This window comes from Ictalurus punctatus, chromosome 9 (assembly GCF_001660625.3).
Source record: "Ictalurus punctatus breed USDA103 chromosome 9, Coco_2.0, whole genome shotgun sequence".
Taxonomy (NCBI): domain Eukaryota; kingdom Metazoa; phylum Chordata; class Actinopteri; order Siluriformes; family Ictaluridae; genus Ictalurus; species Ictalurus punctatus.
This window is the reverse complement of record NC_030424.2, coordinates 23,164,632-23,187,500: the sequence shown is the minus strand read 5'-3', so window position 1 is coordinate 23,187,500 and position 22,869 is coordinate 23,164,632. Positions and strand designations below refer to the sequence as shown.

At 40.8% G+C, this 22,869-nt stretch overlaps 1 protein-coding gene across 1 annotated transcript in view; it reads right to left on the bottom strand.

The window, feature by feature from the left end:
• The window catches only part of LOC108269987 (AT-rich interactive domain-containing protein 1B), a 223,742-nt gene that overhangs the window by 32,540 nt on the left and 168,333 nt on the right, over nucleotides 1–22,869 (bottom strand). The window contains exons 7-8 of the mRNA XM_017476201.3: nucleotides 21,199–21,360; nucleotides 9,013–9,337 (exon numbers count right to left, since the gene is read on the bottom strand). Coding sequence (XP_017331690.1) covers nucleotides 9,013–9,337; nucleotides 21,199–21,360 — 487 coding nt within the window. The remainder of the gene's footprint in view (nucleotides 1–9,012; nucleotides 9,338–21,198; nucleotides 21,361–22,869) is intronic.

The following is a 22,869-nucleotide window of genomic DNA, read 5'->3' as shown; positions in this document are numbered from 1 at the left end:
TGAAACGCCAACTGGGTGTTTGGCGGATTCGAAATAAATCTGAATTATTCACCAGGCGAGATAATAAGAAAAATGGAGAAAATGTACAAGCAGGATTAATGTCAGTCACACGGGCCGTACTTCAGCTCTGCCAAGAGACAACGCCACGGGTGAAATTGACACACAATGACTAACGAGTGGGATCCATGTGCGCTAAAGCTCGCCGTAATCGCATCTCACAGATGTAATTAGTCATTGGCTGAGTTACATGATGCACCCTGGTTGTAATCTCCTCGCAGGATTGATTTCGGTGTAAGCGAGATGGCAAACGAGGCACTTTCATCCGTCCGGATCAAACCTCCTGCCTCAATCGCTCATTTCAACAAAGTGCACGGAAAATACTTTCACGTCGCCTTTTACTCCTTTACATCATAAACTGCGGCTCCCGTGTGGATAATGCAATAAACACGAAGACATGAAAACAAGCGCCTCTCCGCGCTGCGCCACGCGCCGCCATTATTACTAATTCATGTCATCAAAAAAGCCATTAAAACACTTGATGGAGGGAAAGTGTGCTGTTTAATCATACTTAATATATGCACGGGGCACCATCAAAAACAGCGCAGTGCATTTATTTTGCTCTCAGGCAGCACAGCATTAAAATCAGCCCCACTGTCCTGGCAGAGGCAGAGTGGTGAAGGCGGTGGAGAGCTGGCGGGGGATGGAGGTGACACGCCGCCTCTCTCCGCTCACTACTGTCACTTTCTGGCTGCCTGAGAGTGATCGGTGGTGGGAGAAAACACTGGTAAACAAAGCAGCACGTCTCTCAGAAACACACCACTCGCATTGCAGCAAACCATGCAAGTCACATTCACTGCCAGAGAGAGAGAGAGAGAGAGAGAGAGAGCGAGAGAGAGAGAGAAAGCGAGAGATAGAGAGAGAAAGAGATTGAGAGAGAAAGCAGAGAGAGAGAGAAACAGAGAGAGGGGGAGAGGGATAGAGAAAGAGAGTGAGAGAAAAATAGAGAGAGAGAGACGGTGAGGGATAGAGAAAGAGAGAGAGAAAGAGAGTGAGAGAGAGGGGGAGAGAGAAACAGAGAGAGAGGGATAGAGAAAGAGAGAGAGATAGAGAGTGAGAGAGAGAGAGAGAGGGAGAGGGATAGAGAAAGAGAGAGAGAAAGAGAGTGAGAGAGAGAGGGAGAAAATGGGAGAGAAAGAAACAGAGAGAGAGAGAGAGGGATAGAGAAAGAGAGAGGGAGAGAAAGAAACAGAGAGAAGGAGAGGGATAGAGAAAGAGAGAGAGGGAGAGAGAGAGAGGGAGAGAAAGAAACAGAGAGAGGGAGAGGGATAGAGAAAGAGAGAGAGATAGAGAGTGAGAGAGAGAGAGAGGGAGAGGGATAGAGAAAGAGAGAGAGAAAGAGAGTGAGAGAGAGAGGGGGAGAGAAACAGAGAGAGAGGGATAGAGAAAGAGAGAGAGATAGAGAGTGAGAGAGAGAGAGAGAGAGAGAGAGAGAGAGAGAGAGAGAAAGAGAGTGAGAGAGAGAGGGATAAAATGGGAGAGAAAGAAACAGAGAGAGAGAGAGAGGGATAGAGAAAGAGAGAGAGAGAGAGAGAGAGAGAGAGAGAGAGAGAAAGAAACAGAGAGAGGGAGAGGGATAGAGAGAGAGGGAGAGAGAGAGAGGGAGAGAAAGAAACAGAGAGAGGGAGAGGGATAGAGAAAGAGAGAGAGAGAGAGAGAGAGAGAGAGACAGAGAGAGAGAGAAAGAGAGAGAGTCATAGAGATCAACACTTCTCTACAGAAACAGCTTTATACACAGAAATATTGACCAAAAATGGACAATAATATCATTTTTAGCATTGTTCGGGAGTGAATATATTATTTACAATTACAAATACAATTACGGAACATCCTAGAAGGGTTTTATTTCTCTAATACCAGACCAGAGATTTGCCAAAGATTACAATTCTTCTTTTTTTCCCCCTTTTTTTTTATTAATTAAAGAACACTGTCATACTTTTCATCTGTTTATTGCTACATTTAATGTTTTAGAACATCCATGAAAGAAGATAGTTCCTGTTATCACTTACACTGTAGCAGCTATAAACAGTCGATCCCTCACCAGCCTCTCTTTAAGTTAATAAAACAAAACAAAACAAACCAAAACAGAGCTTGTCATGTGGGTGTCATGAGGTGTTGTGATGCAAAGTTGTGATGATGTATATTGTAGAACTGTGCGAAACACCTTGTACATATGAACATTATATTAATTATGCATCTAATGCAATTGCACCGTTTGAACACCAGAGGTCTCAATCTGCACAATCCGACCATCTGTTTTCTCTACTGCTTATCCTACACAGGGTCGCAAGGAGCCTGGAGCCTAGGCCAGGGGACTCGGGGCACAAGGTGAGGGACATCCTGAATGGGGTGCCAACCCATCGCAGGGCACAGTCATACACGACAGACAATTTAGAGATGCCAATCAGCAGCCTACAGCGCATGTCTTTGGACTGTGGGAGGAAACTGGAGTACCTGGAGGAAACCCCCGAAACACGGGGAAAACAGGCAAACGCACACACAGGGTGAAGGCGGGATTCAAACCCCCAACCACAGAAGTGCGAGGCATTATAAAAGTTAAAAAAGTCTCTTTAGTAGCTTTTTTTTAGTAACGACACCAGCCCCTCACCGCTGCAATCTACAGTGCCCGAGAACGCGGCCGCCGAAGTGAGGCATTTTAGCTGACTAAACTATTTCCGATTAAAATGACACCTCAGGTGCTGCTACAGAGCTCATATTGTTTCAGTCAATAATTTTCCAAGGGTCAGAGACTTTGGTCATTCAATCAAATTTTTGGGAGAATTTAGAAATCCATTTATTTATATTTAGGATATAATGAACATGTAGTACATTTGATTTACAAATTAAACATCTCTTTGTAGACATTTTTGATTTATTTTTAAACAGACAAAAAATTAGCACTCATTGTTTTGCGTTGTTTATGATTCAAAAATAAAAAAAAAGGAGTCTTTTCAATCACAATTCTTCTTCATTCAAATTTTGTTTAAAATATTCAGAGTAAAATTGAATCATGAATCGTGAATCCAGTATCGCAAATTGAATCGAGTCATGACCTGGGTGTATCATCACACCCCTACACTTAGTTTGACCACTAACACGATAGAGACCACTAGTCTCTAGTCTTTCAGGGGACTCCATACAGATTCATACAGAGTCACTCAAAAGTAAATATGTAAAAAAAAAAAAAAATACATATAAATGTGTTTTAAAAAATTACTTCTTTGGTTTGTAGTTCCAGCTCAAAACAAAAGAAGCATCTGTCAGATATGATTGTCTCAGCTAATCAGCTACATGGGAGAATGTGAGAAAAGTCATTTAGATTTTTTGCCAAACCCTCAAAATTGGTACAGATGTACCCACAACAATGTTCATTATGGCTGTAATAAGACATGGGGACATGACACACATCAGTCCCAAAGAGCTGATCCTATAAAAGAGTGGAGGGAAACTCATGCAGAGGGAAATGGGAGAGCAGGCTGGCGGAGGTTATGAATTATATATGGATTCAATTTGCTCTCAAGGCAAAAGGCAAGCACGGCTGGAGCCTGACTCCACCAAAAAAAAAGAGACAGAGAGAGAGAGCGAGAGAGAGAGAGAGAGAGAGAGAGAGAGAGATCCAGAGTAAAATTCCAAATGAAAGGACACTTTTTAACATATTAAATCCTCGAGAAAGCCTCACATCAAACAGGAGGCAAAATCATTCATTCTCGCCATTTATTAAAGCCAACTCTGTGTGCCAAGGCTACGAGCCACATCGCTGGGGGCCCCGTTGGACATCCAAGCAGGTCTTATTTATTTAGCAAATTTACTTACTAAGGAGGTCAGAAATGAATTATTTGGTGAGGATTTGCCTGTGAGCCGTTTTTTCTCTTTGTTGCTTTTCCCATTTCCTTTGATTCGGTTCAGCCCTCCTCTTTTTTAAAGGACTGCCGTCGTCAGTTTTCTCCCAAAGGTGGTTCTCATCACTCTAGGAGAATTAAGGGTTACTCATAGCTCCTGAACACATTTAGAAATGCCAGTTTTGCCTGCTGCAGACCTTCCTTCACTACAGAAGAGGACACTTTCTGACTGTAAACGTGGCTTTGAGACCCGGCCGCTGCAACATAAAGTAGTGCTGTTAATGACTGATAGACAGGAAGATGTACTTGAACATCTTTTCAAACTGGAGGAAAGTGCTATCTGCCCTCTTCCACATACATGAGCTCACAGAGGCCCATGATCGGCTAATGTTGCTACGATTGACAAGGGAGAGAGAGTATGTTCCCTCCCACTCAGAGAGCACGACCAATTTTGCTCCCTCTGGCTGTCGGCTATAAATGGCAGTGGTATTGTCAGGATTCCAACTCGGAAAAAAAAAATTTCTGTTGCATTAGCAAACTTTTAAAACGTTAATAAATAATCTGTTGAACAATTGTTAACGCAAGGAATAAAACATCATGGAGTGTGCTATTATAGCTAAATAATCAGTAATTGGTGTGGTTGCCAACACATCCTGGAGTGTTTTATTCTTCTAATACTACAGCAACTTGCCAAAATGAAGAATTTTTATTTATAACAGAACACATTATTTTTACGGTCTGTAATTTTTAACCAATATTAGATACATTTAATTTAGTTACATTTAACATCACCAAAAGAAGTTAGTTCCTGTTATCACATATGTTTATATATATCCATCCATCCATCCATCTTCTATACCACTTATCCTTCCTTCAGGGTCACGGGGAACCTGGAGCGGAGCCTATCCCAGGGAGCATGGGGCACAAGGCGGGGTACACCCTGGACAGGGTGCCAGTCCATCACAGGGCACACTCACATACACATTCATACACCCATTCATACACTACGGACACTTTGGACATGCCAATCAGCCTACCTTGCATGTCTTTGGACTGGGGGAGGAAACCAGAGTACCCGGAGGGAACCCCCGCAGCACATGGGAGAACATGGAAACTCCGCACACACAGGGCCACGGTGGGAATCGAACCTGCGACCCTGAAGGTGTGAGTATATGTAATAGGTGTATATATTTAGGAACAACAACTTTACCTCTGACTGTTACAAAGCACTGACGCTGGAGACTCCTTCCAAAACTGCAAAACTGTTAGAGAGTCTCTTTACAGAAAACATCACCATATCAACAATTAGCTGTTACTATAGAAACATATTAGAATGAATTTCCGGTTAGTACTTAGTAGCTCTAACCTCACAAGTGTTTAGTCCAAAGCCACGGAACTTACTTTGTAATATTGTGTTAATAAATCTGATCCAAACCCTAATTTATATAATAATCACAATAAACCATCCAAGAGAAGTTAACATTTTGATTTCAAGAGTCACACAGCTGCTCTTTTTCACTCTGGACCTTAAAAGACAGTATTTGGCAAAGCAGCACCAGTGTGTGCATGTGTTTTGCACATAGAGGGCAATAAAACTTGCAGTAGAGACAAAGACCTGTCAATCTTACATCCTTTCAAAGTCTGAACACCATAAATGGTATCACGAACCACACACACACACACACACACACACACTTGACAAATTTTAAACTTCATTCTACATTCAAAGATGCCCTCTTAGCCAAGGAGAAGGTGTAATCACATCAATAGCATTAGATAAGAAACCCAATGCAGCTGAAGACTGTGTGTACACAGGCTGGGGGGGGGCGGGGGGGGGGGGGGGTAGATTAATATGCAGTGTGTAGAATTTCCTCAAGTCTTTCTGCACTGATTCTGCACAACTAAATTACTGTATCCCACGAGTAAGAATATGAATATTCAGTAAGAAAAGCATGGCACGAAACCCACTTTCAGGCTTCAACCAAGCATAAACAAACGCTTTAGGAAAAGTTGCTGCCCACTCGGACAGTACTGAGAAGCAAGAAGGCACAGAGTCACTTCTGAATACAATATGTGCACTGAGACACCTTAATGCAGATAGTGTACACATATTCCTCACTATTCTACATAGCCTATAATCCTGTTCGTCAACCAACCAAAAAAGGTTTATTTTATAAGATGTATATTTTTCTGTCATAGATATATTCATAACAGCTCTCCTTCGCTTCTAAGAACATGTTCATTTTATTTTGAATTTTCTGTTAACATACTATTCAACTTGTGATTGTGCCCTGCGATGGACTGGCACCCTGTCCAGGGTGTACACCGCCTTGTGCCCGATGCTCCCTGGGATAGGCTCCAGATTCCCCGTTACCCTGAAAAGGAGTAAGCGGTAGAAGATGGATGGATACTATTGAACTAACTGCTTTCCTTTAAAAAAACAAAACAAAAAAAAAACCCTTTGTCTTTGAGTCTATAAGTGTTGCTGTTATGCTGTATGTCAGTGCAAATCGTTCCCACATCTAACCCAATGTTATATCCAGCCTAATACAGTACATATTAATCTGGGAGCTGGCTACACCACAGCCTCTTACACTACAACCCCCCCCCCCCCCCCCCCCCCCCCCCAACAGTTTGTTTACAGGTACTACACCAGCTTTCAAAGCTCTACCTTTTCAGACACTGACCTACGAGGCAGCACAAACAGTAAGGCATGAGAGCAGCCAGCGTCTGGTGTAGACCCACAAAAAGGCTTCTGCATCTCTACAAAAGCTCAGATTTGTTGAAGAGCTCCAAACAAAGTGCATCCTCAATCCGGCGTTTCCTCTGAACCCGTACGCACACCTGTCAGAATCTTTCGCTAGTGCTCGAGGGGGAAAACGGAAAGCTCAGCATTAGAGGTCACCTAAAAAGACGAGTATGATGAGACGTGCAGCGTGGATGGTGCTTGCGGCGTATAATCTCTCTGTGTGTATGTGTAGATGTCTGAGAGACAAAGAGAGGCAGGAGTGACAGCTCGTCTGATTGCGCCCAGCAGTAGTCATCATGTCATGCCACTTCTTATTGGCAGTGAAGCATTCTCTTAATGGTTTTCTTAGCATTTACACACAGGCTGCAACACAGACTCATATCTCCCATTAATCACCGAAGTGCCAACATAAACTTCTCCTCCAAATGCCAAATGGCCTGTGATGTATTGACCAGAGCCCTCCACAAAGGCGCCTGTTAACAATGCTTTGGACAGCACTTAATTTGTCATTATTACCATGCTAGAAAGATGATGGCTCTCCTTTCACTCCTGTAAAAAGCATTATGATAATAGTGGCATGCACGTTCAAAACACTGACCACAATGACTTTATCTGACAGAGTTATGAATAGCTCTACAGTGTGAAAAATTAATGGGTAAAAAAATGTCAGAATGATCATTATGAGTTCTCTTGAGTTGCCACTGTAGAGTAGATGGTATATGGGATTAGATTTGTGCCAAAAATTATGGAACATAACTTTTCAAGAAACGTCAAAAATATACAATGAGAAAGAAGAAAAACACTCCGAAAATGAAAACAATGAACTCAGAGGTAAAAATTTAACATTTAAATAAACAGCGTTCTTTGTTAACAGTTTTCTAAGCTTTGTTTTCGCTAATCGGGGTTTACGGATACACAGCCAGAGTTTTCATTTACTCTTTCAAACTTTTCGTTTACACTCCAAATGGCGACGTTTACGTTCGCCATTCTGGCACAAATCTCACGTGTGGGCGGGGCTTAAAGGTGTAAAAAAAAAAAAAAAAGCTGTATGAGACTACCCAAACCTCAAATATTAAGTATGTAATTTTCACTGCAAAGTACAAACACTGGAACTATACAGAGAACCGCATCCATAACACTCTCCAAAATTCACGACACTGAATTCTCTACTTCCTGGTCAGGGAGCTGTCGATCCAAATCTCAACAGCCAACGAGAGTAAAGTGCTATTAAGCCCCACCCACACGAGAGGTTTTGCCAGAATGGAGAGCGTAAACTTGTGAAGTGTAAACAAAAACTTTGAGAGCGTAAAAGAAAACTCTGGCTTTTAGAAAACTCTTACAAAACTGTTAACAAAGAACGTTGTTTAATTGAAGTCCTTGCTACATTTTTGCCACTGAATTCATTGTTGTCAGTTTCAGAGTGGTGTTTTTCTTTCCCGTTGTGTATTTTTGTTCGTTTCTTGAAATACTTTTGGCACAAATCTAATACCATAATGGTATACACGTAGCAAGCAGTCTAAGCAAGAGCCTGGATTCCAACTTTCTCAACATTAATGAAATTGATAAAATAGTATTTTAAGGGATAAAACGTGTGATAAAACGTGTGATTTGGTCGCCAAGGCAGTTCCCTGGCCCCGGGGCAGGGGTGCCAACATTTGTATAAGAGCTAAGCAGTGCACATGCCTTGAATAAAGACTGTGCTCATACTGGCATCATACCAACTACACAGGCTTTTCCCTAATTATGAATTATGAAATGTGTTTTCAATGAATTTAAAATTCATTTCAAAATGAATTTTAACCATTACTTAACCAGGATAAATTGAGGATAAGGATAACTCTTTTACAAGCGAGCAGCACAGTAGTTACCAGACATAACATTCAGACACAAGACATAACAAATAACACTTAATATACACAGTGAAACACAAATAATAACAATGTGTGGGGCATTCATACTGAAAAACAGGAGCATTTCTACTGAAAGTATTCCCTTTTAAATAGCTTAAAATGTGATTTTTTTTAAATTTATATCCATATTTGAAAAACAAGCTGTATTGACATTTTTTAATGGAAAAAAACGACTACTTCTACTGAATGTCATTTTGTTCCTTTATACTGTGAAAAGATAAAAGCATTCTACAGCATTTTAGTTAATAAACTTTCTAAGTTTCTAAACTTAGGACTTTCAAGCATCTATAGAAACTCTGTCCAAGATAACAAACCTAACATGTTTGCTCAACTATATTAATTAATCTAAATTAATGTCTAGTAAACCGTTTTCTTTGTCACCCTGGCCTAAATACCTGTAAGCTCTTTTCGTAGATTGTCTTTCAGTATTACTGACATGCATTTGTAACAGTCTCACCTCCCCTGTGCAGAGTTGCCTGTTGGATGCATTGTTGCCATTGGACCATCAATAGCTTTACGATTCACATTTCCTGCAGGAGGCCCCATCCCTGGACCAGCAGACTGTGGCATGCTGGGAGAAGTGGGTGCCATGCTGTTCCCACCACCTAGGTAGACTCGATTACCAGGGGGTCCTGGGGCACGGCCCATGGACATGGGTTGCCCTGGTCCTTGTCCGTGCATAGGGCTGCTGGCGTTCACGCCCAGGCTGTTGTTCATGCCAGGCCCCAGACCGCTGCAGTTAGCATTGGTCATTCCTCCATAGGGATGTCTCGAGTAGTTACCTAAGGATAGGAGGCAGAAGGAAGAAAAAAAGGATCAGAATACTATACTATAAAGTGTGTGTGGACACCTGACCAATCACATCCATATGTGCTTGTTGAACCTTCCATTCTAGATTTAGTCCTCCCCTTTGCTGTTATAATAACCTCCACTCTTCTGGGAATTCTTTCCACTAGATTTTGGAGCATGGCTGTGGGGATTTGTGCTCATTCAGCCATAAGAGCATTAGTGAGGTCAGGCATTGATGTCGGGTGAGGAGGTCTGGGGTGCAGTCGGTGTTCCAGTTCATCCCAAAGGTGTTGGGTGGGGTTGAGGACAGGGCCCTGTGCAGACCACTCGAGTTCTTTCACTCCAACTTTGGCATACCATGTCTTGATGGACCTCACTTTGTGCACAGGGGCACTGTCATGCTGAAACAGGTTTGGGTCACTTCGTAGCACTGAAGGAAAATATTAATTCTACAGAATACAAAGACATCCTAGACAATTGTGTGCTTCCAACTTTATGATGGCGCATATATGGGTGTGATGGTCAGGTGTCCAAACACTTTTTGGTTTGACTATCGTGTATTTTTTTTAAAAATAAAGGAAAATTCCACAGTCATTAAACATGCCAATTAATTAACCTTCAATTACTGTAAAAAATGATTAAAAAACATTATCTCTCCCTAATTACCAAATTATGGTAATACTCCCAGCTGTATAGTTGTTTTAAACATGGTAGGAAACGGTCTACAGAGTATCTTTTACAAAACTTCCCACAAACAGAACTAGGAGAATCTAGGAGACTTTTTTTTTTATTATCTGTCATAAAGCTCAATATCTAGAGCTCTGTTCTCTGTCCCATGTTAGAGTTCACATAAGGGCTAAAAGATGGTGTGTAAAGCATTCCTCCAAGAGTGTCCAGCTGTTACATATGATGTAACATAAGCAACAGCTTAAAAACGAGCACAGTAACTGGCTTTATGTGTCTCAGTAGGAGCATATGTTAGTCTTTACCAAACTCTGAGGAATTCCAGGAACAGGTGTATTTATATTGAGATCACTGACACTTTAATTGTTCACATGTTGACGCCATTCAACTGCTGTGACTACTGATATCTGATATAATTAATGGGTTTCACAGTAACAACGTTTATTTCTAAATAATATTGTTCACGCTATTGATTTTTCAATACATGTCAAAAAGTGGGTGAATGCTTAAGCAAGCTACTGTAGTACTAAATTGGAGTGGTACAAAGCTCAATTAATAGCTTGCAGGCAGGCAAATATCTTTTTTCTTGTATCAGCTGGTGGAATCCTTTCTTAATTTTGATGTTTAAATGGCACTCATTAACTTAATGCTGTGTTTCATGATTGAGATTGATGGATAGATGTGTCTCAAGTGAGTAGCAAAACATCTTTAAGACTAACTGAAGTGTCCATATATAATGTAAACATCTATAAGATAAGCTATCCTGCTGCATGCAGTAGTCCTGTATGTCTATTCATGCCGCAGTGGGCTTTAGCTTTAATGTGGTTGTGATTATCGTCAGGGGCGCAATGGCTTTCTACACTGAAGATGTGCTGAATGGACAAGAGCAAACAGAATGCACATTGTATAGCCTGTTTAATTGCAAGTAAATAATCATAGAGTCCTGGCAGGCACAACTCCAGAAAGCGTTCTAAAGTGTAGTCTAGGTCAGCTGCACAAACACACTCCATTGTGCTATAGAGACAAATTTATAAGCCAGAACTAACAGAAATATCACATGAAAAAAGACTACCTTTATCTGTAACAATTACTATCACAGCTGCAAATGCAGCTCCGTAGGTGAGTCATATCGGGTTAAAATGCTAATTCACACCATACGCTTACAATCAGCCCTTTTTATATGTCAGCTATCAAAGCACCATGAGGTAAATAGCAAATTTCCAAAGAGGCCAAAGAGTCCCATTGGATTTGCAGGTGCATTTCTCAGTACCCTGCCCTTAAAACCACTTGTATCAAAGACCAACATATAAAGCCACAGAAACTTGCACTAAACCCGGAACCTTCAGGAGCAGAAAAAGTAATGCGGTCTGATAAGACATCTGCCAACATCTGGAGTCGTTTACATGAAAAGAAAACCATGTCGTCAGAGTTTTCCCACAATGTCCACAGATGTTAGACATGATTGATTCATAATGGCATAGACAGCCATGGTGTGTGAGGTATTAGGTCAGCGATTGCTCTGAATGTTTGTACAATGGCCAAGCAATATGACGCCATATTACACAACCAGACACTGTTTAATGTGGAAAAAACTGTTGCTTCATGAACCCTACAAAAATCCTTTCGCACATAGCTATGAAAACTACAAACAATGCTAAAGATCAATATATATACATGTGAATATTTTAACAGCCAGTATCTGATTACATATGAAATTGATTTGGCTTTTTTCTGTTTCAGTAAAACAAAAAGCATTGTCGATGTCCAACAACTTGATCAAATGCTGATATTCAGGCTCCTGATTGGTGCAACAGAAAAGCGTTTGCCCTATTGTCTGGAGATCGTGAGAATCGAATGTCGACAAGCCAAGTCCGAGATAGCAACATTGTGAGCATCATACATGCAGATGCAGAAAGTAGGGGATAGCGAGTTCCTCCGAGTGTGTTATGCTGCCCCATGATGCAGCTTGAGCAACAGTTCAAAAAGATGCAGTTGGCTGGCTTCACATGTCCCGGAGGAAGCGCATGATAGCCTCTCTGGTTGGTCGTTATCATATGACATTAGTGGTCGGTCCCTACAGGATTTCGTGATTTTGTGATTGTAGAAATGAATGCAAAATCAAACAAACACCACAATATTCACAGGAGCTTGCAATGTTTCAAAATTACAGCATATTTTCTGCAGATGTGGGCCAAGTCACGTCATGTGACATCATCACAATGCGCATTGAGTCAAAGCCCTCTTCGATTCACGAGTACAGCTAAAAGGTCTCATTTACCAACAAACATCACTGTGAAATTGCAATTTCACTAATTCAAGTAGTTTTCTGCAATAAAAGCACAACAAAACTCTCTGAAATGAACAAACTGACTTGTTGACAATAATTGGCCAAAACTGTAAATTAGGGAGAAAAAAAAGTGCTATCTACCCTCTTCTGCATACATGAGCAGACAGCTGTGATTGGCTAGTGTCACTGACAGGGGAGTTTGAGCATGCTATTCCTCCAACCCTGGAAACATGACCAATCTTGCTGCCTATACAGAAAGATTATGACCTTTACCCAATTATTTTGGCTTTTTTTGCTGTTTGCCAGAAGGTATCCATAGCGACATCCAATAGGTTTTTCACACATATTTGGAAATGATAAGATTTTGATTCAGAGTGGTAAACAATTTCATGAACACCAAGATGAAGTCACATATCAGATCCAATCATCAACTATGAGACATTATGTGGTAAGTTGATTTCTATACCCTTTGTCCCTTTAAGAACTGGAGAAGAACTTGTTCTTCACTCTTGCTGAAATTAAATTAATTAGTTCTACGGAACTCCTAATTACAGATCTAATAATATTGTTGGGTGTTTCCATTATTATATCCATTTACATTTACTCATTCAGCAGACGCTTTTATTCAAAGCGACTCACAAATGAGAAAATACAAGCAAAGCGATATATCAAGCAGAGAACAATACAAGTAGTGCTACCATACAAGATCCATTAATTGAGTTCCAGAAGAAACAGCGTACAGGTGTAAGTGCAAATTTTATTATTATTATTATTATTATTATTATTATTATTATTTTATTTTTTATTTATTTTAATGGGTTGGTTAGGTTTTCACGGAAGAGGCGGGTCTTTAGCTGTTTTTTGAAGATGGTGAGAGATTCTGCGGTCCGGATTGAGGTTGGAAGTTCATTCCACCACTGAGGGACAGTTAGTTTGAATGTTCTTGAGAGGGACCTTGAGCCACGCTGAGTAAGCACTACTAAGCATCAGTCGTTGATTGATCGCAGATTGTGTGAGGAAACGTAAGCCTTCAGGGGAGAGTTGAGGTAGGAGGGTGCTGTTCCAGACAAGGTCTTGTAGGTGAGCATCAAGGCCTTGAGTTTGATCCGGGCGGCTACAGGAAGCCAGTGGAGGGAGATGAAGAGGGGTGTGACATGGTTTCTCTTGGGCTGGTTGAAGACGAGGCCACCTTCTGATATGATATTTTTGGGACCCAAATTTATATGTGCTTATTACCATAATAAAAATACAAAGTCACGCATGTCAGTCATTAAAAATACATTTTTACAAAGATTAAATTGTAATATAATCACCTTACTGATTTGAACAGCGTGATCTTCGTGTGTTTCTGTTGCAACAAACAAAAAGTTAGTTAAGTGAAAATCACGGTGCTTGGCTGTCTATACCTTATGGCGTTGATTTTTTTTTATTTTTGTGTCAGCTCATATGAGCCCATATTTCTTGCTTTCCAAAGCAAGATGATGACAGAGAGCTGCCAATAAGCCCCTCCTGAGGCATTAAAACCCACAGGTCTCTTTATTTGCAGGGACGAGTCTCTATTGCAATATTTCAGTAAGTTTAAAACTGTTGCGTGATGCAATCCAACCAAGCAGCTGACCTATTGTGTAAGATCCACCACTCATCATTTATTCGACATTATGTATTCATTGTTTCTATTGCCTTTGGCTTACATAAACTCATCAAAATAGAAGAAATAAAACACGCGCGCGCACACACAGCGTGTGAATATGGCAAAAAAGCAATATTGTGAAAGTTTTGTCAAACTTTGTTTTCATATTCATTCAGTTCTCCTCCTCTTTTCTGCTTTAATAATATACATAAAAATCCTGTCCATATGGTAAATACGCTCCAAGCAATCCGGATTATACAGAGAATCGAAATCAAACTGTCATTTCCAATAATTTCATTTATATATTTCCATAGTAAGCTTTAGTAAGCATAGTAAGCACATTTCAAATATTATATATGCCCTCTGTTATTCTAATATTATATGCTATATGTTGTCTGTGGTTTAAATATATACTTTTGTCTTATATTCCTGTGTTTGATGCATAGTGCTCAATGATGAAACATTCATAGGAAGGGGGAAAAAAAGTATAGCTATTTGTATAACATTCAATTGTCAACTAAATATTTCTTACAAAAGCCTTTGTACTACACATGCATGTGTATTGGTATCATTTTTTAACCATCGAACTGACACTACATCGATATTTTGAGCAATACATAGTCGCAAACTATACAGCAAGGCATAATGCAATAATAATTTGAGCTTTTTTAATGAGTTAATTAATTAATTAGTTAGTTAGTTAATATGTTATTTAGAGGTCACTGAATACACTTTGATCAGCCATAACATTAAAACCACCTGCCTAATATTGTGCAGATCCCCCTTGTGATGCCAAAACAGCTCTGACCCATAGAGGCATGGACTCCACAAGACCTCTGAAGATGTGCTGTGGTATCTGGCACCACAACATAGCAGCATATCCTTTAAGTCCTGAAATTCATCCACATGAATAACAGGACTCAAGGTTTCCCAGCACAACATTGCCCAGAGCATCACACTGCCTCCTCTGGCTTGCTTTCTTCCCATAGTGCATCCTGGTGCCATCTCTTCCCCAGGTAATCAACACACATGAACTTGGCCGTCCATGTGATGTAAAAGAAAACGTGATTCATCAGACCAGGCCTCCTTCTTCTATTGCTCCATGGTCCAGTTCTGATGATTACACACCCATTGTAGGTGCTTTTTCGGTGGTGGACAGGGATCAGCAAGGGCACTCTGACCGGTCTGCAGCTACGCAGCCCCAACCGCAGCAAGCTGTGATGCACTGTGTGTTCGGACACCTTTCTATCATAACCAGCATTAACCTTTTCAGCAATTTGTACTACAGTAGCTCTTCTGTGGGATTGGATCAGATAGGCTAGGCTTCGCTCCCCACGAGCATCAGTGAGCCTTGGGCATCCATCACCCTGCCGCCGGGTCTTTACTTTATGGCTTAATATCTGACCTTAAAATCTCAGAATTTTCAGATTATAATTTAACATACATACTCAAAGGTCTTGATTTAGTGTTGGGTCCAGGTCCATGCTGAATCCAGCTATTGGAAAACTTTCTAGCTTGATTACAGGTATGTTAACATCCTAATAGGCTGTTTTACCCAACAGCAAGGTAGGTAAGTAGACACTCTTGACACCTTTCCCTCCCTTATAATCAGTAACATGGATTGCTATGCCTATCATGCATAAATGACGTTCATAAACCTTAACAATCGGTGCACAACAACAAAAATCAGTGTTTCCATTGCAAAAGGATATTTATTTAGATTTCTAGGTAGGTACTTTAGTTAAGGCTCATGGCCTAATCCCTAGAAAATATGTCTGAAAAAGGGGATCAAGTCTCTTTCAGTCCCTGAGGCTTTCCCTGCTCAGAATGACAATCACAGCGAATAACGGCACTCTGTGTGAAAAACTCGCCTCAAATCATGAAAGGAATTTCAATATCAACAAAGTGTTCCAATGAAAACGAGTTCAGCACAGCAGTGCGGGAAATGCACCTGAGATTTATACGACATCTGAATGGAGCTGATATAATACTCCTAAAATTACATGCTGAGAGTAGAGTCTCGAAATACAAAAAAGGAGCACAATAACAGGTTATGGACAAGTGGCGATTTTTCAAAGATGACTGCATGGTGTAGTGGGATTTGAAGCTGAAACATATCCAGGTTTTCATGCTGTGCAGTCACGATGTAAGTCTGAAAAGAACTGAGGCTGATCTGGCATGCTGTTTGCGCAGTTCTGTCAAGCCTTCATTGTTCTTTGCAGTGAAAGCTCCTGGACCTCAGAGAGTCCTGCGCAGCTGCCTGGCTGCCTTCACACTTGCTTGGCTAGCTTGGCCATCACTGACACTGTGTGTCTTGGCTGCACTGTTGGCTTGAATTTAAGATGGGTCCATGAGCCACAAAGAGCTGGACTCAGCCCTCAGACGGTTCTCTAGCTTGTTCGCTATTCATTTTCTGTGTCGTGAATTCCCCTTCCCAGCTCATGGCATGCTTCAGAGCATGACATGCGCTGTATTTTTAGTTCACTTCATATCTTTTTGTTTATGACATGCTTTTGTTTTGGTTTTAGTCCCATCTCAGCGCCTGTCCTGCAACTGGAGTGTTACCCGATTGTATCCAGGCTTTCTATGTTAAGCCCTTGCTTAGTTTGTCTATGTATACCGGACGTTTTCCAACTTTTTCCCCACGAGGCCTACTTCCACTTCCCTACCACCACAAACAAACTTTTCAATAGGCTTCTTAAAGTACTGCAGCATATAAAATAAGGATGCATAAAAAAACCCAGCCAGGTCATCCCATTTGCCCAGGGGTTTTATTTCCTATCATTAACTGGCTAATAAAATAAAATAGAATAGCACCACATGAAAAAAAAACCCAAAAGAGTCTCATAATACAACAGACCTAACAACACTGAAAAAGAATAACGTCTAGTCCTGCTTATTGATCTGCTGTTTAAATTGTTTGAACGTGTCTGAGCACTGACTGGCACAGGCAAGAAAAGCAAACTGCTGCTCATGTGGAGTCGCAGGGAGGCGTAACACACTCTGAGGAAAGAGATATCCGCCCCCTTCTGCATGCATGAGCTCACAGATGCACATGATTGTCTAGTGTCGCTGTGATTGCCAGGGAAGAGAGAGTATGACATCCATCCCACCCAGTGAGCACAGCCGATTTTGCTCTCTTGGCCTGCCATGGCATCGTAAAGATTCAAATTCCCGATCCACGGACAGTAGGGTAAAGGCTTTACTGTTGCCCGCTCGGGAGCCCCATATATTTCCTTTTGCTATTTTTCCCTACTTTTGATATATCCTTTGATATATACTATTTCTCTGTCTCTTTGCAAAGTCTTATTGTGCTTGTTAGTCATTCCAAGCAGTTGCAATTTTGCGATCATAGAAATGAATGCAAAATCAAGAAAACTCCGCAATATTCGCAGGAGCTTGCTATTTTTCTAAATTACCACATATTTTCTGCAGATTTAGGCCAAAATGCATGATGTGACATCATCACAACGTGCCATGTGACGTCATCACAACACGTGTTCAGCCAAAGCCCCCTTCGATTCACGTGCGTTGAACATGAGTACAGCTAAAACGTCTCATTTACCTAATAAACATCTCTTCGTGCAAAACAATTTTTGGCCTCAGCGATCACATTTAAAAAAATTAGCTGAATGGACAATACAATCCTGTATGTATATCCCAAGATGCCTTGCTTCTTGTTTCTCATGTTTTCTAGTTTAAACTCCATTTGACATATTTCGTGTTTAGACCCGTGCCTGTGTCATTGTTTATAACGATGGATACGCCTATGATTACACTGTCCTCCTGTACCTTGATCCCTGCCATGGTTCATGACCGTGATTCCTAGATTATTAATTAAAAAAAGAAAAGAAAAAAAAAACCACACCATCCTTCATGCATCCAACTACTAAACGTTACACACAGTTCAGAAATTCATTCATCTTCAGTGGCTGCTTTATTCCTTCTCAGGGTTGCAGTGAACCCGTTGCCTATCCCAGGAACATTGGGTGAGGTGCAGAATACAACCTAGATGGAATACCGGTCGATCTCAGGGCATCATGCATGCACATATTCATGACTAGAGCGATTTTAACGTAGCCAATCCACCTAACGGTGTGCTTTTGGAAGCTGGACAGGAAACCAAAGCAGACACAGGGAGCGCAGAGACAATAACCTGACTTCAGGAATCTAAAGTTGTGAGGCCGTAACACTACCTGCTGGACCACTGTGCTGCCGCAGGTTCACTGCCTTTTGTTTTCTCAGTCTTTATCTTTTAGAATTTGACCTTTCCTCAGTAATATTGGTTCACAGATAACATTCATATTATATAGGTTCAAATCTGCAATTGATAAATCATTTCAAATGACTTTTGCTTTACTGAAGGTTCTCTTGAATTAAAGTCGAAAGGTCAGGATGTTCAAGGAAATGTCTGCTGGTTATGCCTTACAAAAATATCTTTGTTTACTAAAATCTCAGCAGCCAGCTTCGTGATATTTGACCCGTTTTTCTTTTTTTCCTCCCTGAAAATCCGTTGGTGCTTGGCCAACATCGCCTCTTCGGGGTTTATAAGGGTTGCCTCTCAATCTCAAACTCTGTCCTTTACAGCCACAGAGGAGCTCATCTTTAACCCTGAGTGCTGCCACAAATAACTGAATAGATGTGGGGATTCATTCTAGCCATGGTTCTATTTCTCCCCAAAGCAGTCAAACCGGTGGTATTGGCTATTCTAGTGTCTTCTCAAGCAAAAAATGAATAGCAGTCTTTTTATCAGTCACATCCCTTCAAGATAGCCTCTGCCATCTTTCCCAGCGCTCGTCATTGTAAGGTACGGCATTTGTATTGGGCCGCAGGGAGAGAGAAACTGCCGTGCGTTACCAATTACATGGAAATTCAAAGCATGGTCACACATTCAGGCGACGCTCTTCCTGAGCTGTATTTAATCCTCGCTCTCCCGCAGGAGAAGAGGACTGTGACTGACCAAATTAGAGACACTGCTTCCTCAGCACTCTTCACTCAGGCCCTATTCACTCGTTCCGGTCAACAGCACTAAAAGTTCGCCATGTAAATTGTCACAGAAATTATTTTGTGATGAAACTTAAACTTTAGACTACAAACCTGTTAAAAATCTTAATTTAGTTTCAACCCTTTTTTTTTTCTAGGATGTTAAAAGATGGGTTTATAAAGTATCATAAAGGTTTGATAAATAAAGACCTATTATAGATATCACAATAAACTGAGTAATCGCTACGAGTGGTACTTGATTGACGGTGCTTGTTATAGTCACACGCTGCCCCCGTCGCGACTGAACACTGCAGACCATGACCTCTGCGGAAAGACCTTGAGAGAAATCACACTTTTACACACTTTTTTCTTGACAGTCGACATCTCGTTTCATCCTTATTTCCCTCTAACTCATCAGTTTTCTTTCCTTTCTCACTCAATGCTTCTGCTACCTTTCCTTATTCATGGCCTGAGGCCCAAGATTCTCTCCTAGCCAGCTCTGCAGCTCTCTCAGCAGGGAGTCTCGAGCATAGTACAGATTCGGTGTGCCTCAGGGCTCTCCGCTTGGCCCTCTCCAATTCCAAATTTTTTACCCTTTCAAGGCAAACAAGAACGAGCTCTCAGTTTTCAAATTGTACAAGGCAAGCTACTCCTGTGCGAAAACGTTGCTCCTTATATGTTCATTAATAGGCATAAAGTACAGTTGTGTCAGAAAATGGTGTGTACTCAAACATGATGACTGTGGGAAAATGAAAAGCTTAATTAGTACTGGAAAACTGTATAGAACAAATTTTATGGATGCATACCAAGTGATTTTGTGATAACACATACTTAGTCAGGCATGAAATATTTTGTGTATGTGCAAACCCACATGCTCTAAGCTCCTGCCTACAGGCAACGTCCCAAGCAGCCCACAGTAGAGCAATCAGAGGCTTGGAACGCATTTCCATGTTGGTTTAACGGGTTAGTAATTCTCTGGCAGAAGGTAAGACAGCAAACAGATTGGCGCTTCATCAAGAACAACAAGCAGCAGCTGGCTGGCCCGTTCACCCTGACCTGACCCGACTATGCTCTCAGAACCCGAGGCTGGCGTGAGCTCCATGCCCTGACTCTGGGGATGGCCATCCTCCAACACACATGTTATTAAGCAGGAAGAAGAATCTATCCTAGGCTTACAGACTCCCCTTGCAAAACACACTCAAGTTTCCACGCAAGCCAGGTTCCACTTTCCTTCCTTTAGGCCTTTTTATGCGCTCGTTATTAGTGTCACTCTCCTCGCAATACATTTGGAGAATAAAGAGCGTGGATGGGAATAACAAAAAAAAAATCTAAGGGAACCATTCATCAATGTTGAACAGGGAAGGTCTGAGGGAGATTACGAAAGGAAAACAGACGGTGCATTTATCACATTGACACATTAAAGCACACAACGTGAATTCCATAATATTGTCTTTGTTGTGGCACTGAAGGATAACAGCATCATAAATACTAACATATGGTCTTATCTACCCAGCCAGAAAAAAGAAAAAGAAAAAAAAAAAACATACGCATGTTGATATTCAGTGAGCGAGACTGAAATATCTTTTTCCTTAAATTTCTTCCCCCTGTTACATTCTTCCATTATTACTGTAATTATTCCTCGGTAGTACAGAAGACTATTTCAGGATATAACGCTAGACAGTGCTTTAGCCAGGGGTCAGAGCATCCAGGGAAAGAAGACTGCTGTCGGATTGGACGTTTCAGTTTCTACAGCAACACAGCATTACCACAGCTGATTCCTTTTGTCCTTGAGGCTTGAGGCAGGCCAGAACAGGTCACAGAAGCCACTGACCTCCTCTACCTGCACACAGTGATTTTAATGAAGTCATCTGTACAGTCTACACTTTATAGCGGGTGACACTTAAAGCAATGACCTCTCATAATTAATCGGAGCATTAAAATTAATTTCAGGGCACAACTTTTAATAACAGCCGCAAGCTCACTTTTTATTTCATTCGTCCAGTGGAAATGGAGAAAGAGGGAGGTAGTTCAACTTCATGAATATTCTTGCTGACCCCTCAGACCTTGGCTCTATTCCTCCTGTCTGTAAGACTGACTAGTGCAGTGGATAGAGAAGTGGTGCTGACTGAGGCATACGCTCCAATACTCATCCCAAAAGTAAATGCGCATGCTTGGATATGTCGTTAAATAAGACGACACTGTGAGATTATGGAAAGACAATCAGTCAACATCCAGCTAATGATTATGAAAGACATGAGGACGCCGGGTACCTTGTGGGCCGTAGGGACCGCTCGGAGGTCCGTAGGAACCAGTGGAGTTCTGCTGATAGACACTCATCCCATGCTGCATCTGGTTCCTGGTAGACAGATGTGGAGACATGGGCGGTCCTGATTGCTGAGGACCATACTGGTTTTGACTCCTCCGCATGAAGGCTGTAGCAGAAATGCAAGAAAGATGAAAAGATGGCATCATCATGATCATCATTATAGTAGCTTGGATAAGAGAAAACATGACATTGTGAGGGAATTCAATTCAGCACTGCAAAAAAAGTCATCTTAGCAAGTGAAAATATCTTGAATATAGTCAAATTGATCGAGTATTTCTTATTATAAGATTACAATAAACCAAATATAAGATCATTGAACCTATTCATAGACATTATTACTCATTTCAAGCTTCTTATTCCATTCGCAGATCATTTAGCTTCTTTCTAGAAATAAGTGGTTACAATGAGCAACATGATCTGCCAATAGAACAAGACTATCTCAAGCTTGAAATGAGTACAAATGGTTAGAAATAGGTTTAATAATATTATGGTTTATTGTGACCTTATAAATGCTAAGAAATACTAGATGAATTTGACTACATTCAAAGTATTTCCACGCAGTGGAAACGTGTAACGCAGTGTTACACAAATCCGGATGTATATGAAGATTCATAATGAGAAAGCCAGAGGTGACAAGGTGGTGAGGAAAACTCCATAAAGAAACCTTCAGAGGAATTAGACTTAACAGGGACCTCGATCTCTTCTGGGTGACACTGCATAGTGAGATTCTAAATCATTTCAGTGCCAGTGATATAATAGTTACTATTTATTTATTTACGGATTTATTTTCATTTTGATATTATTTGCAGTCTTCTTAACTTAGTTTTTAATGTGGAATTATTCATTGAAGTTATATTCATTGAAGGATCTGGAGAGATTCTGTATGGAGGAACGGTCTCAGATCCCTTGCCATGTATTCTCCAACCTCATCAGGCATTATAGGAGAAGACTCAGAGCTGTTATCTTGGCAAAGTGAGGTAGCACGAAGTATTGACTAAAAGGGTGCCAATAATTGTGCCACACATATATTTAACAAAGATTTTTTTGTGTTTGCAATTGTTTGATATCCATGAGAGCAGAATATTTTTGTGAGTTTTTTCAAACAAACGATCAAAAGGTTAAACAATAAATGTTAAACAATTTTTTTCACAGCCTTCTTTGCTCATATTTACCAAGGGGGCCAATATTAGTGGAGGGCAGTGTATATACAGTATAGGTCATTTCTTGTCATTTTATTCTTAGTCACATTCATTTTAGGTTAAATTGTGGAGCTTTCACAAGGTACACAATATAGCAGCTATAATGGTTCCCTTACAAGCTTAAAAAAATAAAGGCTTTTCATGTTACTAAGAAACCGGAAAATGCAAAGTCTTCTGTTCTAAAGACTTACTCGCCGTGCTGACACTGAAGATTCCTTTCTTAAATGCCAGATTAACATTTCCTTACAGAACGTTTCCTTACAGAACACCATATCAACAATCAGTGTGTTTACATGGACAACAATAATCCACTCTTAACCTGATTAAGACCATACTCTAATTAAGAAACTACCAGGTAAGCAGCAATTTTTAATTACCTTAATCTAATTAAGGTCATACTCGAAGTAAGCAATAAT